Source organism: Diadema setosum, chromosome 17, assembly GCF_964275005.1.
Source record: "Diadema setosum chromosome 17, eeDiaSeto1, whole genome shotgun sequence".
In the NCBI taxonomy this organism is placed as follows: domain Eukaryota; kingdom Metazoa; phylum Echinodermata; class Echinoidea; order Diadematoida; family Diadematidae; genus Diadema; species Diadema setosum.
Genome location: NC_092701.1, coordinates 7,961,690 through 7,972,887, shown reverse-complemented (window position 1 = coordinate 7,972,887; position 11,198 = coordinate 7,961,690). Strand labels below are relative to the sequence as shown.

General features: G+C 39.0%; 1 protein-coding gene across 2 annotated transcripts; it reads right to left on the bottom strand.

Annotated features, from left to right (window-relative positions):
- Nucleotides 1–970: 970 nt before the first annotated feature.
- Nucleotides 971–8,931, bottom strand: LOC140240979 (retinol dehydrogenase 8-like). 2 transcript variants are annotated; one of them, XM_072320755.1, is made up of 5 exons: nt 8,666–8,931; nt 5,224–5,510; nt 4,388–4,567; nt 3,238–3,331; nt 971–1,397 (listed from the first exon to the last, which is right to left on the bottom strand). In XM_072320755.1, exons 2-5 carry the CDS (start codon nt 5,486–5,488, stop codon nt 1,073–1,075), a joined length of 864 nt encoding a protein of 287 aa, XP_072176856.1. In that variant the 5' UTR covers nt 5,489–5,510; nt 8,666–8,931; the 3' UTR covers nt 971–1,072. The 2 variants fall into 2 exon arrangements, with proteins under 2 accessions (XP_072176856.1, XP_072176855.1); XM_072320754.1 differs by having other exon boundaries at nt 5,224–5,515; nt 8,680–8,931.
- Between the last annotated feature and the right edge of the window lie 2,267 nt (nt 8,932–11,198).

The window sequence follows — 11,198 nt, the reverse complement described above, 5'->3', positions numbered from 1 at the left end:
TGTCCATTGACTTTGCCGATTATGTAAGATAAGTATACCTACACGCACTATACCATGTACAATATATATGGGCCTACGCTATGCATTCGATTTTCCATTCAAAATGCGCGTCCAGTAAAAAATACATTGTCCCATTTAGGATAACATAAAACTAGTTATCTTTCGCCTTATCTTATAATTTCTTTGCTGCATAAGATATCAGAACATAAATTATATTTCGAACAAATAAAAACGTTTGAATAGACTGATTTCGGTAGTTTAAAAAAAAACAACTTTGAAATATTGGTAGATTCTGCAAATTAGAAATAACGGTTTTATGTTTCATTGCGCCATATATGTGCGTGTAATATTCTACTTTCAAATGTATATTAGTTAGGTTCTACACTTGAAATGGAAGATAACACATTTCTAGTTTAAAAGGTACTTATAAACTATTAATTTTTTCGATAAAAAAGTAAAAATCTTGATTTTTTGATATTCTTTCAAATTTTTGGCTAAAAAAGGCATTTTTCGGCAAAAACGCGCTTGACATCCGGCCGTACGCTAAACTTCAGTATTTTTGCAAAACTTTCATCTGGGAAGAAAGACCACTTTAAAACCACAAGATAAAACGGTAAAATGGTCTAACTAAAAGATAGACCATTTTACCATAGTATGGCAATAGTGTTTGTGGTCTATCTAGAAGATAGACCATTTTACCATCTTATGATGTGTAGCGGAGTGTATACATGTGCTGTGGTTAAACAGTCTATCTGCACAAAAATCTCATTTATTTTATAATTAAAACCCCAAATAAGCACAAAATTCTTCAGTTATCAGTGTTTGATATGCTTCTTCTTGTCCCATTGCTAAAAATGCATTATACCCATCTCGTAAAAAAGCTCAAACCTCTAAACTTTAAAGTCATTTTTCTCAGAACAGCAATTTTCGAGATAGACCGTTTTACCATCTGACGGCCGGTATACACCCGATGATGATTGGACTTTGATATGTTATATCTATATTTCCAGTAGCAATGTATAGGTGCTATGATATAATGCTCACGAGCGTAATTAACAATAGATCTAACTATCTACATAGCCCCAATCATCTTCCGCATTGAGGCGATCGACTTTTCCCCCGTCAGGTCGGCAACGTCTTCTCCCATCGCCTCCTTGAGCTCAGGAGGAACGACCAGGTGTCTGAAAACCGGGTCTTCGACCTCGACGCATTTCGTCAAGACGTTGACCACGTCGTCCACTGACATGGAGGGGGACGCAGCCACATGGTCGCAAAAGTATCTCATCTGACGTCGATCGATTTCATGGACGGTATCGTTTTTGCTCAGGCCGTCGGTTTCAGACAGAACAGACTGAAACATTGCTGTCTTCACCTTGGTTGGTTCGATCATGCATATCCTAAGGCGGAATCAGAAGTGCGTGAATTTTGAAAGTATACATACTGCCACAATTCACACACACACACACACACACACACACACACACACACACCACTAACAAGACTTTTGCTTCTACTTAAAGATGGCCGAGACACGAGAGACTTGTCAGATGGACATCTTCTAGTAACAGTGACTTTGTGGTCTTTGTTTTCAAGATGATTCCCAAAATCATATCAGTCAGTCAGTCAGTATCGTTCAGCACATGATAACTTAATGAAAATATCTGAAGTATTTTCTGGATGACATAGATGATATACACTGTATGGGTTTTCGTGACACCTCCCTCTAGAAAGAGTAGGCTAACGTTAATGGTAATGAAAGCTTTTAGGTAAATACAATGTCGTGTCTTCATAAAATATAGACGATTTTTGCATAATTATGATACACGTATGAAAAGATATGAAGATAAGATAGAGGTTTTGATTTCTTAATGAATTATAAATCTATTGAATTTTAATTAATCTTAGATCTTTTGTAAAACTATTTTATCACTCAATGATACCAGCTAGGTTTGTTGAAAATATGTGTTATATCATGCATTTGTTTTTTTAAGTTTGAAATGTCAAATGTGAAAACCTATACCGATAATATTTGGATACTTGTCGGGTTTGGGGGGAAATGCGTTTTCAAAAGTAAGACGAAAATTTGAAAATCAGCCCCCACAATTTTCCCCTCTCCCAGGCCTAAACAAAATGGATCTATAACATGCACACAAACCTAAAACTGCACTTACATTCTAGCTCTATTATTTCCGATTTTATAGAAGAAGTTTTCAAAGATTTATTGGTTTAGGGTTCTACGCCCCCTGGTGGCCTCAAAGTGGGCATGATGCCCGTTTGAACTGAAATCCTATTACCATTGGGATGCTAGCTGCAAATTTAGTGTCCATGCCTTTTCCAGAAGATGATGAAAATGTGGAAAATTGGACCCAGTTTGTCCCCTGCAAGGGTGCACACCCAAATCCGCCGTGAATAAAATTTGAAAGTACAATTGCCAAATGTACTTACTGATAATTCTAAACTAGCTCTATCTCTGTTGGTTTTAAGAAAAGAAGACTTATAAAGAGTCCTTGATTTTAGGGCTTTAAGGTAACGTTGACCTCGCGTTTTCGAGGGGTTGATAATATAACAAGAAAACAAGAAAATTACGGGCGGTATAATCGGAATAGCTCAGTTGAGCCTTTGGCTCGGGTGAGCTAATGAATTATCTCCTCTTAAAGTTGAAATAAACATGATAAACTTGTGCATTTATTCAATGCAGCAATATTATGCACACGGATAGTGAATTTGAGGAAACTCGGATAGTCGGTTCAATAGCTTCCACTTCCTATCAATTCACGTGCCGTCATCGTTTGATAAGTTGATAACAACTATTCGGAATACAATACATTTTCATTTGTGTTTGTCGGGTTTTTTTATTTGCATGATGAAAGAGCACTCCGCATCTTTCAGATGCCAAGGCATATAATACCACATTATTTTATGTCAGTAAAATAGTGGAAGGAATAAGTCCTTTTCATGAAAAACAGAGTTTAAGCACATCCGAATTCTCTCTATATTTCCTTTATATCGTTGCCCTGCTGTGACATCACGAATTGTAGTAATCTTCTTGATGACAGCACATCGATTTATCAAAGCTACAAAAAAGTACAACAAGAAATAAATAAATATGTATATTTGTAACATTTCTTCATTCATTAAATTCACATAGTAAGGTTGCTTCCAATTTCCTTGTTTGAAAAAAAAAAAAAAACACGTTAGTTTAAGACAAATTTACACTACACTGAACACATAATATACCTGATGTTGAATGACCTGACAGTGCAGAGCAGCGATTCAAAGAATCCTTCCAAGGCAAACTTAGAAGCGGTGTAGAACTCGGCGTATGGTAAACCTGTAATTTCATGTACACTGCACACGTGAGTACACATTATGATTATATTCATTATAAATTTGAATTTGAATTTGAATTTGAAAATGAGGCACTAAAATGTAATGCAATAGGATGAAACTATTGGTTACTTTGGTAAGGGTAATTTGGTTCTATGGTACTTTGGTACAGGTGATGAATATGGACAATTAGAATAATTCCAGAAGTAGGTTTGCAAATCATTACCATTCAAACGTTTTAATTTTTTCAGCAATTATACTTTAAAAAAAAAAGAACGTTGTGAAATTACGATTATACGTAACGACGTGATTTCAGCTGACAAAAATAATCCGTGGTGTCGCGCTTACAGCAGCTTTACTAGAAGGCACTGCGTTACCAGTAAATATCTGTTTACTGAAAATTTTGCAATACTTTTCTTTTGAAGGACTTGAAAGATGAACAGTTTACTCTGGGCGTTGTCTTGTAAGGAGAGTAACTTCCATATTACGCCTATTAATCTTGACAGCATACTTTGAACGTCGAATATATTGCGCAGTTTGGAAATTTAAGCGAATAGCGACTTTAATTGTATACATAGCGTGATATGAAACACAGGCCGGTATTTGGGGAGAAAATAAAATCGTTATCACTATCGTTATGATAATGATTATCATCATCATTACTATCATAACCATCATGCAGAACTGAATTCACTTTTCCCTTCGCCAGAAATTCGCCATCTTGTTTATTCATTCTTTGTGTTCGTTCAGCTTCGTCTGAGAGCAAGATTTTGAGGACTCGGTTTAAGATAAGAATTTGGTCAAGCCCTACTGTCACCAACATACAATTTGGCGACATTTTGGTATCTGGTATTGACGTCAGTTTCTTTGTTGGATAGAGAATGCATTTCAAACGAGATGAAGGAGACAAAGTGGGGAGTAACAAAAATATGAGAAGGATATCCACGATTGAGATAGTAATCCATCATTGAATTAGATGTTCATAAAGTTTTCAAAAGACGACATGCTTTGAATGAAGAACTTTGACAATAATTTTTGCAGGCAAACTGTGTTTCCGTACCTTGCTTTCCGGCTGTACTCGAGACACTGATGATTTTTCCCGTCTTTTTCTGCTTCATGTGAGGTAGTATTGCCAGAGTGAGTCGGATCGTGCCGATAGTGTTTACGTTGAAGATTTTGTCGATCGTGGCACGAGACGTACGTTCTGGGAGCCCTATGCCAGGAACGCCCGCTACGTTGACTGACGAATGAGGAATGAATGTGAACATTCCAATCATCACGAGTAGGTCATCGCACCAAAAACTTCTGAATTTCCACTAGTCAACAAATTATGACACTGGCCAATACATTGCGGTTGCATTTCAGATGATGTCAATAATTATTGTCTTTGTGCGTCCGAAGCGAGTTGATTTCATTCCCCATACTTTGAATGAACCCAAAGCAAACAAAGAAAACTCTTGACAACACATTATAGTAAATTCACCTTTTTTTAAGGATTTGACGTTGCAAATAAACCTGACGATGGCTGAAAAAAAAAAATTGATGTTAAGCCTATATAGAAACAAAGGCTAGACGGATAGTAACAAACACTGAATGATAAACAAGATCGTCAAAATCCGAGGGCTATGAAGAGGAAAGAAGAAATCAAACACTTTCAATATGGTGGAATCTGGCGAAATACTCTTCGCTATACTTGTATTTTATTAGTGAAACCAGGAATGCAATGGCGAAGCAGTAATTCAGGCATTGAACATTGTTGTTATTTTGTTTTTCTGGCGACAATTACTACACATCTTTAACCTGTAAACTACAGACCGAAGTCACCTGTAAATTGACCGTTTCGAGATTAATCTGATCGTGCAGTGACAGAAATTGGTGAGCCCAGAAAGTGCTTACTGAGAATATCGATGCCTCCATGTGTTTTCATGACGTCAGCAACTACTCGAGTGATGTCTTCATCCTTAGTGATGTCCATCTCCTTGATGAAGATTGTCTTATCAATAGCGTCCCCAACGGCGGCTACTAACTCGGCCTTTTCTGCCATGGCAATGACGGTAGCGATGACAAGGTAGCGTTGATCGGGGTCTTGTGCGAGACGTCGAGCCGTAGAGAGCCCGATACCTGACGAACATCCAGTCACGAGTACTACTTGAGGAGCCATGCCGTATGAAGTCACAGTAACCCTGTTCTTTTGCATGAAAAAGAACAAATGAAAACAAAATTAACTCTGTATCTAAGTGTTATCAGGAACTTGTTTTGTTTGGAGTTAAGAAGTCAGTATAACTGTTTTCTTTTTAGGGTAGTTTCATTTCATCTGAGAAGATGGCTGATGGATAGCCCGTATCAAGGAGCTTGCTCGTAGCTTACCCGGATTAGGAACCCTACTCTTTGCAATGAATAAAATAATGAAGCGGAATCTTTTGCATGTATGAGTTGTGACTCTCTCATACACGGCACCTCCATTTTATGTCCTATCCGCGGGACAGAGTGTTTTGCCTCTTACTATAGAGGGGAAGGTATGATTACCGCAACATTACTCAGTGGGACTCGGGAAGATACACGAACTGTAAATTAAAAAAAAAAAAAAAAAAAAATATATATATATATATATATATATATATATATACGAATGAAGGAATGAGTCTCAATTTGTCATTTACATCAAAATGTTTGACTGCAAAGCTATAGGATGAGTTTGTCTTTTATCTGTTTTTATTTCCGTTTGTCTTTTTCTTCTTCTCCTCACCGTCGTTTTCTGCCTTTTTCTAGATAAGTAGAAGTCTTATAAGACTTCTACTTATCTAGGAAGTCTTGATAGGGGCCGCGGATATCGGGGGCTGCATCCCCACACTTTTGTCCCTTTAATAAGAAAAAGAAACGGGAAAAAAAAGATATTCGGAAAACGGTCAAATGAAATCAACAATATACCCATGACTTTCCGAGGGGTCGATCTGAAGATTAGGACCCGTCGAAGCAAGGTTAATGGGGGAACCATGATTGATCCTTGAACCCCCATCCGCAGAATTCACCCCCCCCCCCCCACCACCACACACGCACACATTAACCCTATAAAGCCCGAGGGGGCCATTGTGCCCCCCCCCCCCACTAGAATTTCATTTCCCACTCCTTCGCACTTAATCTAATTCAACCAAATTTGGTGACTTTTCCTAAAATCTTATTGCGACTATTTTGAATTTTATATGCATAATTTAGTTATACATGTATTAGAGATTGCTGACTGCCATGGCAACCGCCAACTGACAACCATGTCAGTCAGATTTAACGTCTTTTTTGTGCTCGAATTTCAATCAACAATATAATAGTGTGTAAAATAGCCATTTCATGTATTTTATGAAGGAGTTAAATGATTGGTCTATAATGACAAATATTATATAGGCCTACTTGGGATAAAGAAGTCATACAAAAAAATTCATGTTTTTAGCATATTTCCGATGTATTCGTTTTTTTTTTATAAATAGCGCCCTCCATGGGTGACCTTGAAAAAGTTCGAATGCACAGTCATGTAGAGTTTGAGTTGCTATACGCATGTGCCAAATATAATTATGACGACAATACATCACATAATAGCAAAGTTATATAGGGGTACATTGTACCCCCCCCCCCCCCCCCGCGCTCTTGAGCCTGGGAAAGAACCAAAATAGCAAAAGTGGCTTTATAACATTTAAAACTAGAGAAGCACTCTGAGAGCGCAGACCTCCGCCAAGCATGCAAATCATTTTCACCACTAATTCTCACGCCATTTTCAGAGTATGTTGTCTAGTAGGCCTATATGAGGAGTCTATATCAAGTCTTTAAGGTAAAGGGTGCATGTTCTATGTAAAATAAGTAAGTTTTCATGCGGGAACTTAAGTGTCCGGAAACCTAAACCCCCATCATACTTATACTGTATGTGCGGGATTTCCGAGTGCGACGTGCGTAAATGTTTGGGACGGACATCGTCGGACGTCTTGACCCACAAAGGTACGTGAAAAATGCTGTTAGTTTTCGAATTTTCGACCCATTTTATAAAACAAATGATGCACAGGATTATTTCGTGGCGTTAGTGGAGGCGTAGCTCACTCTCGGGTATTTACAATGTAGTGCAACATGCACTCGGCTTCGCCTCGTGCATGTTTCACAATTGTAAATACCCTCGAGTGCGCTACGCCTACACTAACGCACTCTATCCTGTGCATCATTTGTACAGTGCACTCCCGTTACAACGGACACGGTTATAACAAAATTTCGTTATAACGAAGTAAATCTTCTGGTCCCAAAATTATCACCATTAAAGTCTATGGTGCAAAATTCGCTTATAACGAACACGGTTATAGCGAAATTTCCGTTATAACGAAGTCTTTTCCGAGCTCCACAGACAAAGAAAAACAAAAGAAATGTGCTCCATTATAACGAAATGCGAATATTGCTTTCGAAAATACGTAGCGGAACAAGCATTTCTAGCGTCTCTGCATGGGTGAATGCTTCACACCACTGTGTGTTCGCTCCTTGTGTCACGCACAGTTTCTGAGGGGAACTTGAGTTTATTATTGTAATACAGTTATCCCATCACAATTCACATAGCTTTCCAGTGTAAGATGAGTATTCAGCAAACAGAATATTATATATATATATATGGTTTTCTTGTTTTCGTTATATATTGTATTTGTTCGGTTATAACGAAATTTCGTTATAACGAAAGAAAACTGCCGATCCCGAGCATTTCGTTATAACGGGAGTGCACTGTATAATATCTATCTGGCTACTGCACTGCAGTATTCTATATGGCGTGTACGTGTGCGTATTTGTATGCGCGCATCGCATGCTCGCGAGACGTACATGTAGGCCTATAAAGTCAACATAATCATGGCTGACAGCCGGCGATTTCAACATCATTCACGAGGGGAAATCAGTGAGAAGGTTATCACTTACACTAAAAGATAAAATCGTTACCCCCTGCTTGTTCTTACGAAATACGGGAAATATCTTCGGCCTCATGGAATATGGCACCAGACCGTAGATATTTGCCCGTATTTCGTGAACAAGCAGGAGATAACTAATTATTTTGCTAATGAGATAATCACATCCTCTCCCTCTCTGACAACATCTTATTTGATTCAATGAGAATGCCTATTTCTAGTCAATATTAATTTCTAATGACACTGTATTGTCCAATCAATCCAGGCATGTAGAAGGCAAGCGATTCAATGTTTGTCACTTCATGATGTGTCTCCTGATTTTTTTTTTTTTTTTTTTTTTTTTACACGTACACTGGCTGACAATGAGAATTTCATAAAACAATGAATGCACACCACGAAAAATAAAAACAAGAGTAACTTACTCAGGTATTCTCACCTGTGGTCAGTAGTCGGGAATCCAACAGCGTGATGTTCAGTCGTGAGTGTGCTTCGACTGTTGTCTCTGCCTGTAATATTTTGGGCGTAATGAGGCTTTAGCCTCAGGAAACGTAGTTTAATCTTTGGTCAAGGAGTGTACGTTACGAATGTGAGGTATCATCTGAAGGTTAAAGTCCATGTATGTTTATGACATATAACGCAAATACACAACGCTAAATGTCTTCTGGGTTGAAGTCATGAAATCATTCTTTGGACGATCTTGTTCTTCCATAGAGATATCAGTGATTTCCGCCCATACGTACTTAGGCACCATGCTGAAAGTGTTTATAGTGTGCTGAAAGTCGCCAGATTTCCCAATATAGAAGCCTTTGTTACGTAATAAACCCTCAGCTACACGGCGCGCCTCGCCCTAGTATTGACCGATTCGGGTTCGTTGAGGGCAGCAGACATTTTACGGCACAGGGCGCAGCCATAGTGGGTGTATCAGCCGACCCCCCCCCCCCCCCTGCTCTCCCCCACCCCGGGGCGCGTGTTTTTTTTTTTATTTTTTTTTTTAGACGGCACAGATTGGGGAAACTAAAAATCTATCAAATAATAATAATAATAATAATAATAGTGGCTACTTGTATAGCGCACAGGTCCACTTTTCAGTGCTCATGGCGCTTCAAAAATTAAAAAAAAAATATCATATATTTACATGCATATACATATTCAAACATTTCAACAAAGAAAAAAATGGTAAACAAAAGCAAATATATACCAAATAAAGAATACAACATATATCAATTAAAAATACAATATTAATCCAATATTAATGACATACAGCAGTTACAGTCCTCAGTATGAAAGGAACAGATAAGTTTTAAGTTTGGATTTGAATGACTCTGTAGATGACAGTTCCCTTAACTGAAGAGGTAACTGATTCCACAATTTTGGTCCCATAACGGAAAAAGCACGATCACCATACCCATGTTTTACTCTGGGTGTTTGGAGTAAGAATGCATCTGATGATGAACGTAGCCTTCGTGTCCGATTGTATTTTTGAACAGAATTACTTATGTATATTGGGGAAAAAGAATGAACTGAATGATGTACTAATAACAGAATCTTGAAAATAATCCTTTTTTTCTACAGGTAACCAAAGTAAGGAACGGAGAACTGGTGACATGGAATCAAACTTCTTAGTAAAAGTTAGCAGTCGAGCAGCAGAATTTTGCAACCGTTGAAGTTTTGTGACATCTTTTTTTGAAAGATTACACAACAATGAATTCGAAAAATCCAACCGAGAAGAAATCAAAGCATGAATAAGTATCTCAGCTGCAGATTTAGACAAATATCTCCTTATGAAACTTAAATTACGCAACTGATATCGAACATTCCGCTGAATATGAGTTACATGACTTCGAAATGACATTTCCTGATCAAATATGACACCTAAATTACGGGCTGTTTTCGACGGAGTAATGCAAGTGCTACCGATGTTGACATGTCGGGGACCCTATTCCTATAAACCTAACCCTAATCCTAATCCTAACCATCAAACCCTAACCCTAACCCTAACCCTAACCCCAACCCTAACCCTAACCCTAATCCTAACCATAACCAAAACCCTAACCCAACGTTTTTCCCATAGGTTTAACACGCGCCATGCCCCAATCTGTGCCGTCTTTAAAAAAAAAACGCCCCCGGGGCAACATGTTTACACGCACTTGTAACAAAGGTTCGCGCACTAAGCAAGCATTCGCGCACTCAGTACGAGACGCCCATTACTATTGGCTAAAGCAGTTTTTCATTCTGCGCGCGTGCTAATGTAGGGAGAGGGGTGGGGGAGTGCGGAGGGGGGGGGGGGGGTCGGCTGATACACCCACTATGGCTGCGCCCATGCCAAAAATACACATAGCGCGTCACAGAATCGGTCAACAGACCGATTCAAGCAACTGTTCATGGAAGTGCGCCCTCTTAAAAGGCGACGCCATAACTAACTGGGGGCCAAACAGGCCGGGTCGGCAAGCGCCCTGCTGCGTGGGTGGCAAGGGTGCCAGCGGCAGCCAGTGCTTTTACCACCCGGCGCCAGCCGGCCAGCTAGCTATCTCTGGCGCTGGCAGCGATCGACGCATCTGGATTCGTGACAACTAGAGTCTTCATTTTTTTTCCCCTAGCTAATTAAGAATAAACAAAATTAAACAACTTATACCGACTATGAGCAAATGGGTAGATGACATACGGCTGTAGCCAAAACTTGAATTTCAAGGTAAATATCGGTACGATCCGTGCATGTTTGTAGACTCTATTTCTTTGGCGATGACGGGTACTCGCGTGTAAAGCCCCGTATATTCACATTTGTGTAAGACTTGCAAGAGAATAAAAACCGCTGGGGAGAATTATTGCTAGGCGCAGGCAGACGTCTTGCTAATAAGCCTAGGCTGTTGACAAGTTAACTGATATAATTAAATACAAATAATGAATAAGAATCTTGAGCTAGATATGGCGCAATATAACTACACGCAGCCGCTGTCG